General features: G+C 47.6%; 1 protein-coding gene across 1 annotated transcript in view; it reads left to right on the forward strand.

Moving 5' to 3' along the window:
• Positions 1-23,947, forward strand: part of DGKG (diacylglycerol kinase gamma) — a 200,747-nt gene that overhangs the window by 54,669 nt on the left and 122,131 nt on the right. Inside the window, exons 9-16 of the mRNA XM_023551564.2 lie at positions 4,917-5,034; positions 6,827-6,915; positions 10,048-10,164; positions 11,203-11,295; positions 13,159-13,218; positions 15,998-16,077; positions 17,239-17,313; positions 20,391-20,476. Coding sequence (XP_023407332.1) covers positions 4,917-5,034; positions 6,827-6,915; positions 10,048-10,164; positions 11,203-11,295; positions 13,159-13,218; positions 15,998-16,077; positions 17,239-17,313; positions 20,391-20,476 — 718 coding nt within the window. The remainder of the gene's footprint in view (positions 1-4,916; positions 5,035-6,826; positions 6,916-10,047; positions 10,165-11,202; positions 11,296-13,158; positions 13,219-15,997; positions 16,078-17,238; positions 17,314-20,390; positions 20,477-23,947) is intronic.

A 23,947-nucleotide genomic window follows, 5' to 3' on the forward strand; every position in this document is an offset into this window, starting at 1 on the left:
CTCATAGTGATCCTGTGTACTACAGAATGAAACACCGCCTGGTCCTGCACCATGCTCACCATCATTATGCTCGAGCCCATTGTTTCAGCCACCGTGTCAATTCATCTCGTTGAGGGTCTTCCTTTTTTTCAATGACCCTCTGCTTTACCAAGGATGATGTGCTTCTCCAGGGACTGATTCCTCCTGATAACATGTCCAAAGTATGTAAGACATAGTCTCCCCATCCTTGCTTCTAAGGAGCATTCTGGCTGTACTTCTTCCAAGACAGATTTGTTTGTTCTCTTGGCAGTCCATGGTGTATTCAATATTCTTTGCTAACACCACAACTCAAAGGCATCAATTCTTTTTTGGTCTTCCTTGTTCATTGTCCAGCTTTCACATGCGTATTATGCAATCGAAAATGCCAAGGCTTGGGTCAGGTGCACCTTAGTCTTCAAGGTCACATCTTTGCTTTTCAACACTTTAAAGAGGTCTTTTGCAGCAGATTTGCCCAATGCAATGTGTCTTTTGACTTCTTGACTGTTGTTTCAATGGGTGTTGATTGTGGATACAAGTAGATCCACTAGTAAAAACAAACAAACAAAAAAAAAAAACATTGGAGAGGTTGCAGGGAGATTGGAACTCTTATGCTCTGATGGTGGGAATGTAAAATGGTACAACTACTATGGAAAATTATGTGGCACTTCCTTAAAAAGCTAGAAATAGAAATACCATACTATCCACTAATCCCACTCTAAGGAATGTATCCTAGAGAAACAAGAGCTGTGACACAAATAGACACATGCACACCCATGTTCATTACAGCATTATTCACAATAGCAAAAAGATGGAAACAAACTAAGTGCCCATCAACAGATGAATGGATAAACAAATTATGATACACAATGAAATACTATGCAACGATAAAGAACAATGATGAATCTGTGAAACAGCTCACAACATGGACGAATTTGTAGGGCATTATGCTAAGTGAAATAAGTCCCTCACAAAAGGACAAGTATTCTATGAAACTACTATTATAAAAACTCAGATAATGTTTACATACAGAAAAAAATAATCTTTGATGATTTTTTAGGGAGAGGAGGGGTGGGAAGGGAAGGTCACTAACTAGAGAGACAAGTGTTACCTTTGGTGAAGGGAAAGACAACACACAATGTAGGGGAAGTCAGTACAACTTGACCAAGGCAAAGTCATAGAAGCTTCCTAGACACATCCAAACACCTTGAAGGACCAAGTTACTGGGCCTGAGGGGTGGGGACCATGGTCTCAGGGAACATCTAGGTCAATTGGCATAACACAGTTCATAAAAGAAATATTCTACATCCTACTTTTGTGAGTAGTGTGTGGGGTCTTAAAAGCTATCAAGTGATCATCTAAGTGCATTTATTGGTCCCATCCCATCTGGAGCAAAGGAGAATGAAGAAAGCCAAAGACACAAGGAAAATATTAGTTCAAAGGACTAATGGATCACTAGCCTGAGCCCAGAAGAACTGGATGGTGCCCAGCTACCATCACTGACACTCTGGCAGGGATCACAGTGGAGGGTCCCCAACAGAGCAGGAGAAAAATGTAGCACAAAATTCAAATTCACACACACACGCACAAAGGCCAGACTTACTGGTCTGACAGACATTGGAGGAATCCCTGAGATTATGGCTCCCAGACATCCTACTAACTCAGAACTGAAGCCACTCCCAAAGTCCACCTTTCAACCAAAGATTAGACAGACCTACAAAACATGAAATAAAGTACAAGAGGAACACGCTTCTTAGTTCAATCAAGTACAAGAGACCAAATGAGCAACACCTGCCCAAAAGTGAAACGAGAAGGCAGGAAGGGACAGGAAAACTGGATGAATGGACCTGAGGAACCTGGGGTGGAAAGGGGAAAAGTGCTGATACATTGTGGGAATTGCAACCAGTGTCACAAACAATTTGCGTATAAATTTTTGAATGAGAAATTAATTTGCACTGTAAACTTCCACCTAAAGCACAATAAAAATTTTTTTAAAAATCACTTGAGGTAGATGTTTGTTGGCTGAATGAATGAACTGATCTTTTGATGAATCACTTAATCAGTTAGTGAGGCTAGTTACCGAAATGGAGGGTATTTTCAATCACCTCATATGCATGCATGCAAAAGCTAGACAATGAATAAGGAAGACTGAAGAACAATTGATACATTTGAATTATAGTGTTGGCAAAGAATATTGAATATGCTATAGACTGCAAGAAGAACAAACAAATCTGTCTTGGAAGAAGTACAGCCAGAATGCTCCTTAGAAGCAAGGGTGTTGAGACTACATCTCACATACTTTGGACGTGTTATCAGGAGGGACCAGTCCCTGGGGAAGGAGATCACGCTTAGTAAAGTAGACATCGAAAAAGAGGAAGACTCTTGATGAGAGGGATTGACACAGTGGCTGCCACAGTGGGCTCAAACATAATAATGATTGTGAGGATGGCACAGGACCAGGCAGTGTTTTGTTCTGTTGTACATGGGGTTGCTATGAGTCGGAACCAACTTGATGGCACCTAACAACAACAACAACAGCAGATAAAAAGGCTTTAATTTCATAAAACTCAAGTCTTGGAAGGAGCAAGCTTTTGGGGTAGTGAGAAGAAAAGAGATTAACCAGGCACAGAGGAGACCAGCATTTGAAAAGAAAACATGGACTCCTCCAGAGACCTTCAGCAGAAGAGCCTGGACATAGGAATAGACCTGGTACAGTGACCAGCCCAAGCGCAGAGGTGTCCAGAAGTAAGAACTGGATTTGAAGTCCAGCACTTTAGACTCTATGCACCTAACTGCCAGTCCTCACCAGCTTACTACGGTAGTTTTTAACTGCCCCTAATACCAGACCAAGAAAAGTGATCCAATCGAATATGGAAAATATCAAATAATATCATTAATATCACAAGCAAGCAAAATTTTGTTGAATATCATTCAAAAGTGGCAGGGAACTGCCAGAAATTCAGGCCGGATTCAGAAGAGGACATGGAACCAGGGATATCATTGCTGATGTCAGATGGACCCTGGGTAAAAGCATGGAATACCAAAAGGATGTTTACCTGTGTTTTACTGACTACGCAAAGGCATTTGACTGTGTGGATCATAACAAATTGTGGATAACATTGCGAAGAATGGGAATTGAATATACCGTGGACTGCCAAAAGAACGAACAAATCTGCCTTGGAAGAAGTACAACCAGAATGCTCCTTAGAAGCAAGGATGGTGAGACTGCATCTTACATACTTTGGACATGTTGTCACGAGAGATCAGTCCCTGGAGAAGGATATTATGCTTAGAAAGAGGAAGACCCTCAATGAGATGGATTGACACAGTGGCTGCAACAATGGGCTCAAGTTTAACAACGATTGTGTGCGTGGCGCAGGACTGGGCAGTGTTTCGTTCTGTGGTACATACATAGGGTGGATAAGAGTCAGAACCGATTCAATGGCACCTAACATCAACGACAACAATACCAGCTGAGAGTGTTACTCTCACGATGGAACGCATGAGGAAGTCTCAGGGACAGCATACGTGGGGAGGGGTATTCCTGAAGCCACAGCCCCACCAAGCTGAGCTCCGGGAGCTGGAAGGTGAGAGATCTGAGGTTCCGGGAAAGGTGTGTGATTGTAAGAGGTTTGATTTATCTAGTGGGTAAGGCGTATTCAGTTCTAAGCCAAGTCAGGAGAGGACGGTTTAACCCTCTCCGTGTCTTAATCGCTTTACTGTTCTGCCTGTGAGCAGGGAATGGCCTGGGAGTGTGCTCATGAGATGATGCTAATAGCATGGAAGGCTGATAACAGAAAAAAGGACATCATTTTTACTAAACTATTTTCTCTGGGTTATAGAACTAATACCTGTGCATCGTGGAAAATATAGAAGAAAGCAGATTAGGGAATAAAATGCATCCTTAGGGCTGCCAAATATATAGCTCACCTCTGTTAACAGTTTAGTGAAATTTCTTCCCGTCAAAGATCTTACTATATAAAACTGAGATCATAATATGCCATCAAATTTATATTCTGCTTTTTTCGTGCAACATAATGTCATGAGCACATTCCCACACCATTAGATATTTTTATAAATATCATTTTGTTTGATGCTCAATATTAAATCATATGGATGTACCACCATTAAACTTTTGGTAATGTTGAGATCTTTTGGATATTTCCAGTCTTTTGTTAGTTTAGGTAATTCCAGGTTGAAGCTCTGACAGAGCACAAAAATGCTAATGTGCCTTTTAAAAATTATGACTTTAGGATAGAATCCAAGAAGCAAAATTTGTAAGTCAAAGAGTATAAACATTTAAAGGATCATTAGATTGGATTGGACTGAATTAGATTAGATTAGATTGAGAAATGATGATGGATGGACAGACTGACGGACAGACAGATCTCCAAATTATTTGCCAGAAAGCTTGTTCTGATTTATATTTCCACCAGCTTTGTAATCTGTTGCTGTAGAGTCAATTCCAACTCATAGATACCCTAGCGGACAGAGTAGAACTGCGCTATAGGATTTCCCAGGCTGTAATCTTTATGGAAATAGACTGCCACATCTCTCTCCCATGGAGCAGCTGGTTGGTTCAAACCATTGATGGTTTGGTCAGCAGCCAAGCGCTTAACCGCTGCACCCCCAAGGTTCCTTACCAGCTGTGTGGGAGAGGGCTTATTTTATCACCCCCAGTCTCCACTCCCACTCAGATATTCTTAGTTTTTATTATTTGCTAATTTGCATTTGCATTTCTTTTAAGGGAGTCCTTAAAACAGTAAGATGAATATCGTGTCTTCCACATATGAGAAGAGAGTCTTACTTAGAAAACTGCAAGAATACGCAAGAGATGACCCCAGATTTCCTCTAGCTTAGGGCTGCCCGCTCAGGGTTCCACCCTGTTATTGCTGCTGCAGGGCTCCAAGGGGGACGGGAGACATGCCTGGACCATGAAGCATTTCAAGAAACCTACCTACTGCAACTTCTGCCACGTCATGCTGATGGGCGTGCGGAAGCAAGGCCTGTGCTGCATTTGTGAGTAAACTTCCTTCAGACCCCTCTCCCTCCTGGAGCTATCTTGATCTGCCCATGGTTGAGCCATTCCAGAAAATAAATTAGCTTGGGGAGCCACCCACATTGTTCCAACACCAGGCAATAGGGCAAGACATCCACGTCCTGTTTCTGTTCTCCCCAAGTCAAGGGACAAGTGTTGCCTTATTGTTGGAGTTCTACCATGGGTCAGTGCCGCCCTAGGGGAAAAAAAGCTATTGAGGGTGACACGTAATTAAAGTACATCTCCCACTAATTTCATCCAGGTTTTACTAGTGAATGTTTATTTGGGGCATGGTTAGAGGCACGTATTTTTTTTTTTCTTAGAGGCACTTTTTTTTTAATTAATAAGCAACATAAAGCTATAGTCTAAATAGAAAGGAAATTAAAACAATGCATTTGTTTTGTTTTAAAATCCGTTTCAGGAAGTCAGAGGAGAAGGGAGACAACACAAGTGAGAGAGGGGAATAAAAGAGAAAGGGAGACTGGAGAAGAGGACAGAAGAGATGGAGGGGAAGGAAGAAAGGAGGGATGATGTAGGAAAGAAGGTGGATACGGGGAACAGGAGGGGACGGGAGAGGGGCTGCAGTGAGAAGGCTTTGTAGGGGCCAGGCTGTGGGTGATAGAGTCCTAAAAGCCACCTCCCCGTACAGATGCAAACACTCAGCCTGAACCCATGAGAGACAGGGGAGCCGCTGCTGCAGGGAGGCTCCGTGGGTGTGGTCCAGGTCACCAGAGTGTCTCATCCATCACGCCCATGTGAGCTAGGCAGCAAGTGACCTCAGCCACAAAAGTCTTCTTAGCAAAGTTTTGCCCAGTGGCCACCAAGAGCAAGCATCAGCAGGCCAAAAAAAGGGTCCTCCAGTCTTTCCTGCATCCATTCAGATCCAGCTCTCACCCAATTCTTTTTGGACCCAATCTCATTCCTATCAGGCGCTAGGCCTGTGGACTTCGCTGTTTTTGCATAGTAGTAAGTAAAAAACCTATTACTGTTGAGTTGATTCTGACTCATAGCAACCCTAGAGGACAGAGCAGAACTGCCCCATAGGATTTCCAAGCAGCGCCTGGTGGATTTGAACTGCCATCCTTTTGGTTAGCAGCCGAGTGCTTAACCACTGCGCTACCAGGGCTCCAGTAGTAAGTAATAGTAGTCATTATTATTATTGTTGTTATTTTGTGGAATAACTACTCTGACGCAGACACATGGTGCTTTGCACAAATTACCTCGTTACATCCTGTAAATTCCCTGCAAGAGGGGCACTTCTATTCCCACTTTACAGATGGGAACCCTGGTGCTATGAAAGGTGAAGCACTTTACCCAACATCCTGTGGGTAGTCACAAATGGCAGAGCCAGAATTCAGGCCCAGGCCTAACTCCAGAAATCCCTGCTCCTTCCATCCACTGACCAACATCCCTGTAGTGGAATGCTATGCCACTGGCATGACAAGGAGGATGACCCCTCAGGCTCTCCTTAAGTGACAAGCACCATTCTGGGGCTGTTTTTCCTGCTTGCATTCACTGCCCACAGTGGAAGGCCATGTGGTGGGGGCAGGGGGAGGGGGCAGAAAGATGTCTGGGAGACATCCCTGGACTCTCCTCCCAATCAACAGCTGGAGATCATATTGAATTTCCATAGGCAAGGCCAGCTCCATGGGTCCCCTGCCCCTATCTGGCCACCCGAGGAAGGCAGAGGCCATCGCTGGGCTGGGGGGTGGCCGAACCTTTCCTAGATAGCCACTCGCAAGTGCTCTCCTTATTTTATTTTTTCCTTTTCAGACTGTAAATATACTGTCCACGAACGCTGTGTATCCAAAAACATCCCTGGGTGTGTCAAAACGTTCTCAAAAACTAAAAGGAGCGGGGAGGTTAGTGACATCCATTGCCTTTTTCTGTTGCATGCTGGGTCCCGGGCAACATGTCCATCACCGCAGACTCCTGGGCAGAAAGGGGCTGTGGGAGCTTATCCAGTCCCTTCTCGGCCTCAAGGACCACCCTGAAACCATCCCATTCATCCGTCAATCCATTCAGCATCTGTGCTATGGCACACAGGTTATGAGAGATGGTCCCTAGCCTGCTCAAGAGCTGTGTAGTCTCGTGGGAGAAACGGACAAGTCCACAAAGTCTAAAATAATGACATGCGGACCTTCATCAGGGCTCTGTGGAATATATAGCTGAGGCTTAAAGGAGGAAGTCAGGGATGATTCCACAAAGGAAGTGGCATTTGAGTTGTGTTTGAACCAAAGTCAGGAGGACTTCACCAGGTGCCACAGAGGATGAGGCACTCGTGGTAGAAGAAACCATGGAGACGTGGCTTCTTCTGGGATCCACATAGTTTGGTGTGGCTGGAACAGAGGATGCTGAAAGGGAAGTGGCAGGAGCCGTGCTCAGAGAGTGGTGAGATCCAGCCTGGGGAGGGTCTTGCAAAGCCAGCTGAGGTGTTTGCTTTGCAGCTAAGAGGGCCACTGATGAGCTTTAAGCACATAAATAGTATGATTGGGGTTTGTGAGTTAGGTTAATCACTCTGACTGTGGTGCAGAAGGGAGATTAGAGGGAAAACCTCTTCCAACAGTTCAGGCACCAGGCAGTGCAGCTCTGAGGCTCTGGCTGACTAAGGCGGGCCTCCATTCACCCACTGTGCTCTGATCCGTAGCACGGTCATGGCTGTGTCTGTGCCATTGCAGGTGTTGAGTGTTTTAGCTATCACACAGGCTGAGGTATAGGAGATGAAAGAAGAGTTTGAGCGATCATTTGGAGGTACCACCACCAGGACCTGGTGATCAGGATGCAGGCGATAAGAGAGGAGGAGAGGTTGTGATGGCACTTAAATTTCTAACTTGGCCAAGAACTAAAAAATAAACAGTTGCTGTTGAGTCAACCCCAACTCCTGGTGACCCCATGTGTGTCAGAGTAGAACTGTGCTCCATAAGGTTTTCAACGGCTGATCTTTTGGAAGTAGATCACCAGGCCTTTCTTCTGAGGTGCCTCTAGATGGATTCGAACCACCAACCTATTGTTTAGCAACCAAGTGCTCCACCATTTGTACCACTCTGGATTCCTAACCTGGCCATTAGGTGGTGCCATTCAGCATTTCTGGAAATGGACTCTCCATAAAATAAGCAGGGAAGGCACTCAGCTAGCTTCTGCAGAGGGAAGATTCCATTGAGGAGTCTTAGTTAGGAGGTCGTTAGCGAATGGGAGTGGTACCCAGTCCTCCCAAAAAGGACTCCTAAGAGAGAAGGGCGCCTCCAAAGACCCACATGCATGCCCCATTGAGACACTGCATGGCCTTTTGTCCACTCCTTCCGCACCACGCCCATACACATCCCTCCATGTTCATGCCTCTCACCAGGACACAGACACACAGTCTGGGCTCGAGCCCTAACCTGCACTCTGGCCACCTGCCCCATACAGAATGGAGGAGGACAGCAGAGGGGCCAGCAGGGCACACTTACAACATTCTGAGCCTGCCGGGCAACCCAAGTCCTTCATCATTTCTTCCAATCCCAGAAGGGGATAGAGAAGGCAATGTGGTGTCAGGAAATAACCCTAGGCCTGGAATCAGAAGGCCTGGCAATGAGTCCTTGCTTCGCCACTTAACAGCCATGGAACCTTGGGCCAGCCACTTAACCTCTCTGAAGCCTCTTTTTTCTCTCTGTCTCTGCGTAATAATCTTGGACCAAAATCAATGCGACCATGTAGATGCCAAATTGATTGGGTTCTTTGCATGCTGAGGGGTGTGTGGTAGAAGGTTAGAAGCTACAAACTAAACATGGCACATCTAGGGCAACAATGATTTTACCAAAAACATTTGGGGGGGAGGGGAGGACATTAAGTAACTCAATTGCTATGTAACGTAACACATTTCTTTGTATTGAATGCAAGCATGGATATTATCATGCAAATATTTCATGTGATTTTAATATTGTGCTCGTAATTGGGCACTTCAGGCTTTGCTCCTAGATTCTCCCAGAGTCCCTATCCACATTCTTCTTCTGTTAGGAATTCCTTGGTAGAAATTTTGGAGAAGTGCTGTAGAATTCCTGGAGGAGGGAGCTAAGCTGAGAGCTTGTACCCCCAGACATCAGTATCGTGGATCAGCTGCTGTCATTTCGGTCACATCTCACACATACACACACCTTCTCATGTGCTTCCCAAGTTCCTAGGCTTCCCTGGCCACAGACCAGATGGAAAGCCACCAGCCAGCCCTCACTAATAGCTTTTGGACTTTGCTTCTTAACCTTGGCTGCACATTATTGTCACTCAGGGCACTTTAAAACAACGATGGTGGGTCCTACCTCCAGCGACTCTAATTTATTGGCCTGGAGTGTGGGCTGGGCTTTAGGACTTCCATAAGTTCCCCAGGTGGTTCTACTGCACAGCCCAGGCTGAGAGCCCTTAGCCTACAGAAGATGGGAGGGGAAGGGAGTTAACCGTCAGTAGATACCTGCAAAGGGCTGGCACTATTGCAGAGAGGTCCTCCCAGAGATGGAGCCTATTATGCCAGTTTTTTCAGAGGAGGAGCCTGAGGTTCAGAGAGGCTCCGGAGCTGGTGAAAGGTCCCCACCGCCAAGTGGAAGAGCAGTGACTGAACCAGTTTGGTCTCCAGCCCAAGCCCTATGGTGTTTCCCTGCACTGCGCGGCCTTCCAGAAGAGGGCGCACGCGAGCACATCACTCTTCAAGGGGCTCCGCAAGGCAGACAGCCGGGCTGCCAGACAAGACGCAGCTCAGAGGTTTGCCTGCTGGGGTGAAGGAGCCACTCAAAGCCATGCAAAGTGGTTTCTTGTCTACCTTGATCAGCATTGTGGCAGTTAGGCAGGGAGGGACCATGTCAGTGCATTTCAGCAAAGGGACCCAGCAGTCCAATAAACGCATCCACTAAACCGGCAACAACCACCCTCTGGCCCGCCCTTCCCTGTACTCTCCCGGACCCTCCTCAGCCCAGGACCCTGGGGCGCGGTCCGTGGACTTCCCTGGTATCCTTCCCTCCCTCCCGCAGGTGATGCAGCACGCGTGGGTGGAAGGGAACTCCTCCGTCAAGTGTGACCGGTGCCACAAAAGTATCAAGTGCTACCAGAGTGTCACCGCGCGGCACTGCGTGTGGTGCCGGATGACGGTGGGTTGGCGCCCAGGGCAGCCCTGGTTCTTTTCACGTGGTCTTTGCTCAAAGCCACATCAAGGGAGCAGTGCACACTTCGCCAGAGGGCGTGAACAGAGCCAGGGGAGCAAGGCTGGGGAGGGCCCAGAGCCAGTTCAGTGCCCTGAGTATAAATAACAGTGCCTTCCAACAGACCACCAAGCTGCCCAGAGAAAAGGGCACCGACGAGAACCAGGGCAGCAAGAGCTTAAGAAGTGGCCAGTCCACTGCCTCTGTGGTGGGGCAGCTGGAAACAGCAGGATGGACCATAAGCTTCCTTCGCCTGGTATCTTCTGGGGCTGGGAGGAGTGACAGGGAGAGGAATCAGACTCTGCTCTACAAGGCGGCAGAGGAAGGGTACCTGCCCCAAAGGCTCATTCTTTAGAGCAGCCCCACTGGCTTGGCCAGAGGCCTGTACCTGCTGCCACCATGCACAGCCAATGCTAGAGCCCAAATCTCCTCTGGAAAGCTGGAGCACCACTAAGAGCCACTGAGCAGCCCAAACTGCCGGCCAAAGCAGACTCAGTGCCGTGGCCTGGCCTGGCCTGTCCCTTCAAGCAGGTATCAGCCTCCAAAGGAGGTTTCTCCAAACCAGACTGCGGAAATCCCAAAGTGCAGAGACTGAGTCCTGAGGTTTGCTTCCAGCTCCCCATGAGCCTGCGCATCGGTCCCTTCTTCCTCCCAGAGCCTCAGAGACTGAGGCGGGCAGTCTTCAAAGGGGCTCTGAAATCCACGCAGGGGTTCCGTGCTGAAGGGCCACAGGCCTGCTCGTGGCTGTTTCCTTGCGGCAGCCATGCACAGCACCGTGGTCTCCTTTCTCTGCCCAAGGCCCACTTGGCACCCCGAGCCACACACACGCACACACACAAATACACTCGGCCATACTGTCAAACCCAGCAGTGCGTCAGGATTCGGGGGAGCACTAAACAGCTTGCCTCCCCAGTAAACCTCTAAACCCTCGTACTTGACATTTCCTTGGCCGCTTTGGCTCACTCTTATCTTCACTTTTTCCTCCAGTTTCACCGCAAATGTGAGTTGTCCGCATTGTGTGATGGCGGGGAACTCAGAGACCATATTTTGCTGCCTACTGCCATATGCCCTGTCACCCGGGTAAGTGCCCCTGCCTCCACCTGGCTCCTGGCTTCTCCCAGTGTGCGTTTCAGGGGTGGACAGTGTTCAGACAGCCACTTCCCTCAGGGGGCTTCCCCAGACAACTCTTGGGGTTTTTGGACTGTGGGACCCGATTCAAGAGGTCAGTGCTGCACCAGCTGGACTGCCAGAAAAAAATGCCTTAGCTAAACTGGTTCTGGAGCCCTGGTGGCATAGTGGTTAAGAGCTTGGCTGCTAACCAAAAGGTTAGCAGTTCAAATTCACCAGCCACTCCTTGGAAACCCTATGGGGCAGTTCTACTCTGTATGGTAGGGTCTCTATGAGTCAGAATTTCCTCGACGGCAGTGGGTTTGGTTCAGGTTTGAACTGGTTCCAAGAGCCAGCCACCCAGAAGTCTCTGGAATGGCCTGACCAGGAAAGTACATCCTTTCTAGAACCTTGCAGGCAGCGCACAGGCCAAGGGATGTCCGCCACCTCTGCACGTGGACAGGCCTCACCCTTGCTGGCCTCTGTGCCGTGTCCAGTCACGGAGCTCCCTCTGCTTTGAGGATTTCCCCTGGGGCATCTCGGCCCCATTTTGGAAATGAAAACATAATGAAATTAAACTTTTTTTTTCTTTTATTCCCACCTAAAACTTTCTCTGGCTCCTGCGTAGAAGACTTCTCTTTCAAACCAAGCACCAAACACTTTAACTGTTCCCCTCTTTTCAACTTAGAGATGTTGCCAGTCCCACAGACTCCTCATGCCTTGCCATTGACTTGACCAGCTGCTCCTTCCTCATGAAAAACCTAAGGGAAACTACCACATTGGAAAACCATTCAGCAGTATTTACCAAGTTGAAAATACGCAAACTCCATGACCCAACAGTTCCGCTCCTGCGTACTTACCTGACAGATATGAGTATCTATTCCACCAAAAGACATATGCAAAAATTTTCATAGCAGCTTCATTCATAATAATCAAAAACCAGGGGGAAAAATTGTCTATTAACAGGAAATGGTTACATAAATTGAGCAATAATGGGATACTGTGTTACAAAGAAAAAGAGCAAACTATGCTAGACACAAAAATATGGAGAATCTCAAAGACATAATGTTAAGCAAAAGAAGCCATGTTCTACGATTCCATTTATATGAAAATTCAAAAAGCCGGCAATCCCAGTACGGTGTCAAGAGTCCAAATGGGGTTATGCTTGAAAGGGTAGTAGTTACAAGGGCGTGTGCACATGCAAAAACTCAATCTAGCTGTACACTAAAGATGTGAGCGTTTTACTGTATGTGAGATAAACCTCAATAAAATAAATAATAAACACTAGAGAAGAAAAACAAACAAAACTAAAAAAATAACATGCCCAATATCACATTTTAAAACCCGCTGCTGTTGAGTTGATTCTGACTCATAGTGACCCTATAGGACAGAGTAGAACTGCCTCATAGGGTTTCCAGTGAGCAGCTGGTGGATTCGAACTGCCACCGTCTTGGTTAGCCGCCAAGCTCTTAACCACTATCGCCACGAGGGCTCCTAGGGGATTTTAGCGTGGAGCAAAGAAGCCAGATCTAAGACCTTCTTTCTCAGAGCCCAGCTTCTAAGTCAACACTTAGGTTTCTGCTGATTTCACTGTTTCTGCACCCCCACCCCATGGCCCTTGCCAGTGTCCCAAAGTCAAAGTTAGACCTAGTAAAGGCAGAGATCTGGAGAACCCTAGAGAACCCACAGGGAACATTCTTTTTTTTAATTCCAAAGTCACCATTTTGAAAAGCCTCAGCCACACTCTACTGGCCTTCTATTTTTGTTTCTGATCTCTTGCTTGAATATTAGCCATTCATTTTCCAAAACATGCTTCTGTCTCCTCTCTTCTCACAGGACAGGCAAGGCGGGAAGTCTGATGGCAACACCTCAGCCAAAGGCGAAATTGTAATGCAGGTACCTCCTCGAGCCTTGAGTGGAATCCCTCATTATAAGTTGGTCCAAGCTGTACTAGGGAGGACGGGGTTTGGAGCCTAGAATCTTTGGTTTCTCAACTGGTCATTTGTGCCACACCGGAGGACACTTTATTTCCAGCCTCTGGAATTACCTTTGACCACCATTTAGTAGACAAGGGGTGAGAAGGGAAGTTGGTTGGCCCCGTTCCTGCCTCACTGGCTGTTTCGCCTTCTTTAGAAACAAGTTACGTAAAACGTCAATTTGTAAACCTCTTAAATGATAACAAATGTGTGGCCTAAAAATAGACAGTGGTTTTCCAAGACTGCCAAGCTGACTGCAGAATGTGATCTGCCAGAATGAAGCTAACCAGATTCCAAATCCTTCCTAATCCTTAAATGTATATTTTAGAAACCATCGACTCTTTTTTTTTTTTAAACTAGGGTTCACCAATGAACATCTTTTCTTTGTGCCTTCTACAAAGTTCCAGGGACTGCAAGAAAGACAGCCTGGTGAAGCACAAAGCGTTCTAGAAAAGGAAATAGAAAACTAGAACGTCCTCCCCCTCAGCCTCTGAGCCTCTATTTCTTTGTTTGGAAAGGGGCTTAACAAGCCCCATGTTGCCCACCTCATAGAGGTGCTGTAAGATTAAATGAGAACACGCCGATCAAAATGCTGTGAAACTGAAAACATAAGAGATAATGGCAGGGAAAACCTTAATATTCGGGAAAACTCTAGACACCATGACAGAAAGCCAGATGAATCACACCAGTGCAGGTACACAAGTTTACAACTGGCATCTACCTGGTTGTCCTGGCATCTGGTTTCATTGGGAAGTGCCCATGCTGGACAAGTTGTTAAATATTTTGAATACTTAACAAACCGCCGAACACAAACACAACCCGTTGCCATTGAGTCGATTCTGACTCATAGTGACCCCATAGGACAGAACAGAACTGCCCCATAGGGTTTCCAAGGAGTGCCTGGTGGGTTCGAACTGCTGACCTTTCGGTTAGCAGCCATAGCTTTTAACCACTATGCCACCAGGGTTTCCTAACAAACCCCAGAGGTAAGGAATTAGTCCTCAGGGTCTAAGATGCTTCTGGGTGCACCCTGGGCAAAAAGAAGAGAATTCTTAGAAAATCATAAAGGATGCTACTGTCTTTTCCCAACAAGACAGGACTGTGTGGCATTTTTAGTCTGAGATCTGGGAAAGCAAGCATTTCGTACTGACCACGGAGCAGAGCTATGTCTCTGTGTCAGCGGACCTGAAGCCAAATCCACAAATATCGAGCACCCACTCTTGCATCTGGTGCTGCGGGAGTCCTTGAAGGAGGCTTACACACACAGCCCCTTTCCTCAGACATTTAAAATCCAGTTGATGTTTTGAGACATTTACCTAAGAAGATAAAGCAAAACAAATGAATGAGAACCACAACAAAAACAGAAGCTCTTCCAGGTTTCAAGTGCAAACGTTTTAGTTGCCATGGTCAAGGAAAACTTCATAGAGGAAGTGGCTCTTGAACTGGACCCTGGAAGATGAGAAGGTTTTGAAGAAGATGCAAAGAAGGAATTGAGCATTTCTGGCTACTAAGCAGAAGAAAACAGGATGAGCAGAGCCAGGGGGTGGGAATGCCCAAGACAGGCTAACTGGAGGTGAGAAGACTATGTCTTGGTTGGAGCTGCCAGTGGCTGAGGGTTAGGAGTAATTAAGTGATAATGGTAGCACGTGGCCAGGTAGACTGGAAAGGCTTTGGCTGCTGGACTAGGAGACTTGGATTTTATCCTCCGGGCAATGAGGTGCCATTAAAGGTTTCTGAGCATGAGTGGCACGATTGACATGGCCTCATGGGAAGGAACCTCGTGGGATGGCATCCAAGACTGACCTGGGCTGGGAAAGGCCTGAGCATTGTGGGGACTGTGAAGGTGTAGTGAAGGGCTGGCTGAGATAAAGGGACATACCAGGCAAAGAATTGGCAAGACAGTATCTCTGGATAATTGGGTGGATAATAGCCCCTTTAACAGAAATAGGAAGTCCAGAGAGAAGGCCAGTTTAACGGGAAAAGAAGATAGGTCAGGTTTGGGGCATGTTGAATTTGTATTGATGATGACACGTCCAGTTCAGGGAACCCACTGGGCAGTCAAAGATGTGTAATCAAGGCTTAAGGGGAAAACTGGGGCTGAGAGTGTCAATTTTGAAGGCACTGGGCCGGAAGTGATGGTTCACTGTTTGAGAAACCACTACCATCCAGTTGATCCTGACTCATAGTGACCCTATAGGTCAGAGCAAAACTGCCCCATAGAGCTTCCAAGGAGCACCTGGTGGATTTGAACTGCCTACCTCTTGGTTAGTAGCTGAAGCACTTACCCACTAGGGTTTCCCACTCTATAAGGGGCAGTTTATTTATCCGTATGGCCAGATAGTCATACCTCCTAAGATCAAATTCAGTTGCATCCCTCACAAAATCTAATATTGTGCTGTGGGTTCAGTTGCACACCCTTGTTGAAAGATTTGCAGCTACAGTGCTACTGCCCCATTTCTGATCCCAACCTTAAACTGTTATCACTGTGGGCACCACTTAAAGGCCACTCAAGGTGGAAACACTTAGTTTAGCCACTCAGAAAATCCAGCCTGTGGACAAAGACTCACCGTGCCCAGCTTCTATCTTCCATGCCTGGGACTGCTTCCCATCCATCTCTCATCTCACACACACACACACACACACCCGCCCTGCCCCATTGCATGAAGCCGAGCTAATTTCTCTTTCTTTTACTTTTTAAGTATAAGATCATCCCCACCCCAGGGACCCATCCCCTGCTGGTCTTGGTGAACCCCAAGAGTGGAGGGAGACAAGGAGAAAGGTATGTTCTCTTCTTTTTCAAAGTGGAGAAGCTAGAACTGCCCCACTTGGGCCCTTTCCTCCCCTCAACTCTAACACAGTGAGCTGTGGAGACAGGCAGACCTGAGTTCAAATCCCAGCCCTGCCACTTACTGCTTTATGACCTGGTCCGAGTAACTTAACCTCCCTGCACCTCAGTTTCCTCCTCTGTAAAAGGGGGATAATAATTTCTCCTCTCTTAGGGTTTTCGTGAGGGTTAAAAAAGTCAAAGTGCTTTGCCCAGAACCTGTCACGTGAGCCACTGTTAAGGCTCCCTGAGTCAGACCCAGTATGAGATGGCCAGTTTCTTCCTAGCCTCCCAGGACTCACCTGATTGGGCACCTGCTGGCCTGTCCCCAGCCCTGAGAAGGTGGGAACCCCCTCATCAGTGGAAGAAATGCCAGTCTGCTGGGTCCTGGAGGCTCTAAGTAGACTGGGAGGCTGGGGGGAGAATGTGGCAAAGTGCTTCTGCCTCCCTGCCCTGTCCAGCTCTGGACTCAGGGACAGATAACCCAATGACCTGAAATCTGGGTTAAAAAATACAAAGTAAGGTTAAAACAAGAGCTTGGAAGACCCTACCTCCAGTCCAGGTGGCAGGATACCCCTCTGGGACTGACCAGATTGTTCTCAAGATGAAGCCTTGAAACCAAGCCTACGTGTGGTCGCTGCCCCTCAGCCCTCCCTTGCCCCGGCCCCACCCTAACCAACCCACCCCTCCTGCATTTCCTCCTGTTCCCAGGAGTGTGGGGGCCTTTCCCTAGGGGATCCTTGAAACCTTTATACAGTCCACAAAGGGCCAGATTGCATCACCTGGAACATAAGGAACATTTGAGGTGCCTCCGTGCTCTGGGTTTCTCTGCCCTGTCCTTTCTGCAGGGAGTGATACTCATGGGGTTTGGGGCTAGAGTCGTGGGATGGTGGGATGGCCTTGAACAGGGAGTGAGGACACGGGTGATGCCAGGTGAACCTGGGACTTCAGGGTCTGCAGGACCTGCTCGCAGACTTCTCCCCTCTCGGGTTGGAATGGCCCCTCATCCCCACCGTGGATGGGCTCCCAGATGTTTGCCGTACTGTGACTTCTCATGATGACATGCTCCTTCTCTGTCTCCCTCTCTCTCTCTCCTTTTCTTTTTTTTCCCCATAGAATTCTTCGGAAATTCCATTATCTGCTCAACCCCAAACAAGTTTTCAACCTGGACAGTGGGGGGCCTACTCCAGGGTATGGAGATACAATCTTTACTTCCTACTTTTTTTTTTTTTTTCCATTACTCTCTGAAAAAGCTACCTTCTTCTTGTCTCTTTTATCTCTGGATTTATTCTTCCTGCCATTTTACTCCCTTTCTCTCTCTCTCTCCTTTTTTTTTTTTTTCTTACATCCTAGTCCAGCTTTTCTTCTGGAGATACTCAGAAACACCCATCATGGCTAACTCTAATTGGGAAAGAGCCTCCTGTACTTTGTCCCAGAAAAGTTTATTGATCTTACAAGAGAGAAAAATTATACATACATCATTCATTTGATTGACTGGAGGGCAGGCTGGTAAATTGTTTTATTTGCAAAGCTGTGTTAGCTGGTGTCTTCATACTGAATTACGAGGAGGAAAGAGTTCTTTGATCACTGTCAGTCAGCAGTTTGGACACCTATATAACCGACTCAGAGTTATATAGGTGCTGTGTTGCATGGGGCATTTTAGGATCAAGATGATTTTCTATTCAGTGAATTTTTTCTCCTGGATCATCCAGTCTGGAGATTATACTCCCCCTGACCCCTCTGCTCTTGCCATTTGCTATTTACTTCACTGCTTCTTAGCAGACAGCTGAAGAGAGAAAGAGAGGGAGGGAGACAAGGTGGCCCCTTTGCAGCTTGACAGCAGCTTTTGGGGAGGTCTGGGGACCCTTCAGCAAGGCTGGTGCACTAGCGACACCTGCTGGCCATCCCCAAGGCTGCACCTTGTCCCTGGGGACAAGGATTTGCACAGGCTGGGCTGGGCTTTCCCACCACAAGGCCTCTTTGTCCAACCTCCTAACCCATCATTTCCACTCTGGGCTCAGCAAGACCCTCAGAGGGGAAGAAGAAAGGGCTCTAAAAAGGGACTCTGTCGCTGACCTCAGTTGGCTGCCATATTTATGGCCAGAACCCAGTTAAAGGGAAAAAGAAACAAAGTGCATGATTTACCTGGAAAATTTATTTCCAAACAGTCCACCTGTCCTGCTGGGGTGGCCACCACGGTCATCTTGACTGCCAGTTACTGCTGTGTACCATGGCCTGTGATAGCACAGCAGCCTGGAAATACATTTGCCGGCCCATCTTCTAGGGTATTTCCCTACTTGAACACAGTATACTAGCTTAATCTCCAAAAATCAAACCAAACCAGTCGCCGTTGAGTGGACTCCAACTCATGGCAACCCCATGTGTGTCAGAGTAGAACTTGCTCCACAGGGTTTTCAATGGCCGATTTTTCAGAAGTAGATCGCCAGGTACCTCTGGGTGGACTCAAACTGCCAATTTTTCAGTTAGCAGCCGGGCACGTTGCATCACCCAGGGACTCCAGCTTAACCTCATCCTTCCTCAACTGGTTTTGTCCTGGGTGATATGCCAGGAGACTACTTCCCAGGGTGGACATGCCCTGGGTATCTCTGATGTGAGCGTCAGTCTGTAGTAAGACAGGCTGTCTAGCTGAAGGGAGCCTCCACTGAGGATGAACTTCCTACAGAAGAGCAAAGTTTGCAAGAGAAGAAAAGGGAACACTGATGTACCCACAGAGGCGTCAGTGGCTCAGAGAGCCAGGGGTCTTGTCAGAGCACCAGCCCAGGCAGGGAGGAAGGACTGGGCTTCAACTTCCCAAGTCCTACCCCAGCGTATTCACAGGTCATTTGTCCTAAGGCAAATGGTCTAAACCTCTTTTTGTGTCTGGAGCCCCTTTGGCAGCCTGGTGAAGCCTATGGGCTCCTTCTCTTTCTCATAAAATGGAACAGATGAGACTACCAAGGAAATTATTTATACTGAAAAGTAGTTATCAACACTTTAAAAACAAACGAACAAAAAAGAAGTTGGAATGTATGTTCTTTACTAACACATTAAATAACAAGATCCAGAGATAGGACTAATAAAACCAAACCAAACCCCTTGCCACTGAGTCGATTCTGATTCATACCAACCCTGGAGGACAGCGTAGAGCTGCCCCATAGGGTTTCCAAGGATGTAATCTTTACAGAAGCAGACTGCCACATCTTTCTCCTGTGGAGCAGCTGGTGGGTTCCAACCTCTGACCTTTCAGTTAGCAGCTGAGTGCTTAACCACTGCACCACTAGGGCTCACTGATGGGACTAATAAACCAAAAACAACCAAACTCGTTGCTGTCGCATCGATTTCAACTCATAGCAACCCTATAGGACAGAATAGAACGGCCCAATCAGGTTTCCAGGGAGCAGCCGGTAGATTCAAACTGTCGGCCTTTTGGTAAGCACCCAAGCTCTTAACCACTGCACGACCAGGCTCCACGACTGGGGACTAATAATAACTACAGTAAATTCATAGTATTAATGAGCACAAATTATATTATGAGATATCTGCCACAACTGTAATAAAATATAGAAATACCTTTGATTTCAAGGGCTGATAAAGTCACAGGCATTATTAACAGCTCTGTGACTTGCTGCCTACATTTATAATGGAAGGAGGCACTAAATTTCAGGTAGAGGTTGGGGACAACAGGAGTGGAATTTTTTCCCCCTCCAAATTCACGACCCTCTGAATTCTAACCCACAGGCCCCCTTGGAGGTTCATGGGCCCCAGGTTAAGAGCCCTGCTCTAAAGGGTTAAGGCTCTGTTGGGCCGAAGGGTCTCTGGGGGTCACTGGGCTCTGGGCCCACGTGAGTGGGATAAAGACTCTGGCAGTTAAGGGCATCTCACTAAATGAGAGGTTGTGAGGGCAGAGAGGCCTGGGGCCCCGGGGTGAGTCAAACATGGGTAGTTCGTAGGATCAGTGCCAAAATATGCAAACTGTGCGTTCGCCCGCACACACAGCAGAGGATTTCTAGAACAACGTTTTCTGTGTGCGCTCATGTTGAGCCAGCTTCTCCTTACACAAGGACCACTCCCTGGGATCTTCCTCGGTACTCCCCGGCATTGTGTAGTAAGTCCTAGTTTTAGAACACCAAGAGATCCTCTCAACGCCTAAAGGATCCAAGGTCCTACGTAACACACTCCTGGGGAGCAGAGGAGACTGACTCAACGGGTGTTGAATGTCACCCACAACCTGGTCAACAAGAGATTTTGGCCTTTCTTCTACTTTCCAGATTGAACTTTTTCCGTGATACCCCAGACTTCCGTGTCCTGGCCTGTGGAGGAGATGGGACTGTGGGCTGGATTTTGGATTGCATTGGTAAGAATGGGCTGGGAGGGCTTTTACGGTTTACTTACAGTAAGCGCATAAAGCCAGCAGAAGACAATAAAAAAAAGAGGGTGAAACTCTCCAGACAGGAATTGGACTGGACTATAAGACAGAAAATGATACTGGTGAGGAGTGAGTTTCTTGGCTCAAGTAGACATGTGAGGCTGTGTGGGCAGCTCCTGTCTGGAGGTGAGATGAGAAGGCAGAGGGGGACAGGAGCTGGCTAAATGGACACAGGAAATATAGGGTGGAGAGGAAGAGTGTGCTGTCTCATTGCAGGGGAGCAACTTGGAGTATATAGCAAGGTGTACATAAATTTTTTTATGAGGGACTGAACTGATTTGTAAACTTCCACTTAAAGCACAATAAAAAAAAAGAAAATGAAGAACTTGGCTTGCTGGAGAAATTTTTTAAGAAAAGAGGAAGAGAAATGGAACTACATCTTGTTTATCCTTGGATGAACGCTTGACTAAGTGTGTGCTTTGGTTAAAAAAAAAAAATAAGGAAATAAAACAATGGCATGATTCTCACAGCTACAGACATTGGAAACAGTTAAAACACTCAGCTGCTACCCAAAGGTTGAAGGTTTGCGGCTACCCAGAGATGACTAGGAAGAAAAGCCTGGCGATCTGCTTCTGAGAAATCAACTGTTGAAGACCCTATGGAGCACAGTTCTACTCTGACATACATGGGGTCGCCATGAGTCAGATTTGACTCGACGACAACAGTAATCGAAGTGAGAAATGATGGTGGTCTGGGCCAGGGTGAAGCAGAGGAGATGGTAAGAAGTGGTTAGATCCTGGATCTCTTTTGACGATTGAGCCAACAGGGTTTTCGGACAGATGGGATGTGGGCAATGAGAGGAGCCATAGGCCAGGACTAGACCCTGAATACAGGGCGGGGCAAGGCTGGGCCTCCAGGGTAGTCAAGTAGACCACCTGTAGGGCAGGGGAGAAGGCTTCCAGGACAGGCAGACCTGCCTCACTCCGCTCCCCACAGGTGCTTTGGTTTCCTTGGACGTGGCTCTGCCATGCAGCCACCCATGTGCTCCTGTCACCACCACTCTGGGCTTGTTTGTGAGAGGAGGGAGTGTCCTTGGGAAGCAGAGGAAGGAAAGCTGCTGCCCAGAGGAAGGGTGAACCCTGTATGGGGGACTGCTGGTGGGTTCCATCTCCTTCATGAAGGCCAGGGGAGGGGAATGTAAGCAAAAACTTTATAAAATTCATCTGCAGAGGACACAGGTGATAGAAACTGCTCAAAACGGAAAGAAAAACAAGTTAGTGGCCCAGAGGGAAAACCAGCAGTGAAAGGAATGACTGTAGAATGATCATTCATTCATTCAGTAAATTACTTATTGAGCACTTGTTCAGTGCTCAGCCACATCAGTGAGCTTCCCATTGTTCTTAGGATTAAACACAAAAACCCTTCCAATTGTCCACAGGGCCCTGGGTGGTCTAGCCTCTGCCCACTTTTCCAGCTTCATTCCATTCGTCCATCCCTCTCCCTCTGGACTCCAGCCACCTGGCCCTTTCTCAGACCTGTGAAAGTACCAGTCTCCCTTCACCACAGGGTCTTTGCACGCGTTGTTCCTCCTATCTGTAATGATCCCCGAGCCTTTGCTTGATCAGCCTGTATGTCAGATCGCAGCTAAAGCATGGCCTTGCTAGGGAACCTCCTCTGACACACATCCCCAGCGTCAGTCATCTCATCACGGGACCACACTCCTCCCATTTCCAATATGAACTTGAAATTGTGCGTTCTTTGTGTGAAGACCTCGTTAACATCTGCGTCTCTCAGTAGGCAGACAGCACCATGAGAGCCTGGGCCATGGCTTTCTTGCCCAACGTTAAGGCCCCAGCACCTAGCACAGCATCTGGCACTTAGTAGGCCTTCAGTAAATATGTGTTGAATATATGAATGAAAGGGAAAGAGAGTCAGGGACTGTCTTAGGCAGTGGAGATGCTGTGGTGAAGGAGACCAAGTTCTCCCCAGGGAGGGTACAGGGCATTCAGGGAACAGACAAGGAGACAATTACAAGAGAGTATGGTGCTGAGGAAACACTCGGGAGAGGCACCTGGGGCAATCAGGGATGGTTTCTGAAAGGCGGTGTCCAAGCTGAGCAAACAAAGTGCTTTTGATGTAAAGAAACTGGAAAAATTTCAGCATGGTTGGCATGCCGAGTGAGAGGTAGGAGAGTAGAAGAACGAGGCTAGAGAGAACGGCAGATGCTAGATCCTGAAGAGTGTACTGCTCTGTGCTGAGAGGCAATGGGGAGCCACAGCAGAAGTGAAAGCAGAGAACCGACGGGATCAGACTTGGTTTAGGAAGGATAGCCTCCCTTGGTGGAAGTGCAGAGGACACTCCAGGAACTGGCAAAACTGGAGGCTGAGAGAGCAGAGAGAAAGCTGTTGCAGCAGTTCCAGCGGGAAGCCATCATACGTGAAGCCAGCCATGGTCACGGGGATGGAGAGAAGAGATTGCTTGGAGATCTATAAAGATTAAAAAAAAATCCAAACCCGTTGCCGTTGAGTCGATTCCAACTCATAGTGACCCTATAGGACAGAGTAGAACTGCCCCATAGGGTTTCCAAGGAGTGGCTGGTGGATTTGAACTGCCGACCTTTTGGTTAGCAGCTGAGCTTTTAGCCACTGCACTACCAGGGCTCCACAAAGAAGACAGCACATAGAAATTCATGTGTCCATTGATGTGGAATGAGGGAGAAACTGGGATGATTTCCAGGCTTCTAGGCTCAACACCGTGAGGATGGTAGAGCCACCTACGGGAATGGTGACCTCAGAAGAAAGAACAGACAAGGGAACAACGGCATTCCAAGCAGAGGGAACAGCATGTGCAAAGGCAGAGAGGCATAAATGCCAACCAGGTGTTCGGGGAACAAGGAGAGATTCCATCACCCTCCATCTCAGCTCTCTCCATGGTGCTCTTGGCCCTGCTCTCTCCCCAGCTCAGCCAGTTCTGGTGTGGGTCAGACAACCCGATGACCTGTGAACTCCTGCTTTGCCTGGGTGGCCCTGGCATGAGCCTCACCTGCTGATCCCTGCGTCGTCCCCATGGCCATAATAATGCCCAGCACCAGGGTCACCATGGGCACTGGCGTTGCCCATGGGAGTCTATGTAAATGATACCCCCCGCGCCCAGTGTGTGCCTGTGCCTTCCCCAGCAACTACTGTAGATCACACTCGCGGCCGGATTAAAACACGTATGTTTCTTTCTCTGATGGTTCAATTCAATGCTCCTTTACAACTATCATCGGAGATGAGACTAAGAATCTGTGTATTTCCAAGTCCGGGAGGTAGCGGAAGAGGCAAACTGGTACCTCGGAGTCAAATAACCCCTGGAGGGTTTCCTTGTTTGAAACAATGCTGTTTTTAAACTTCTGAACCTGAATGGTTTTAGGTGAGGTGTTGTCCCTTTCCCAAATGCCACACTACTCCCAAATATCTC

The sequence above is a fragment of the Loxodonta africana genome, chromosome 1 (assembly GCF_030014295.1).
Source record: "Loxodonta africana isolate mLoxAfr1 chromosome 1, mLoxAfr1.hap2, whole genome shotgun sequence".
NCBI lineage: Eukaryota > Metazoa > Chordata > Mammalia > Proboscidea > Elephantidae > Loxodonta > Loxodonta africana.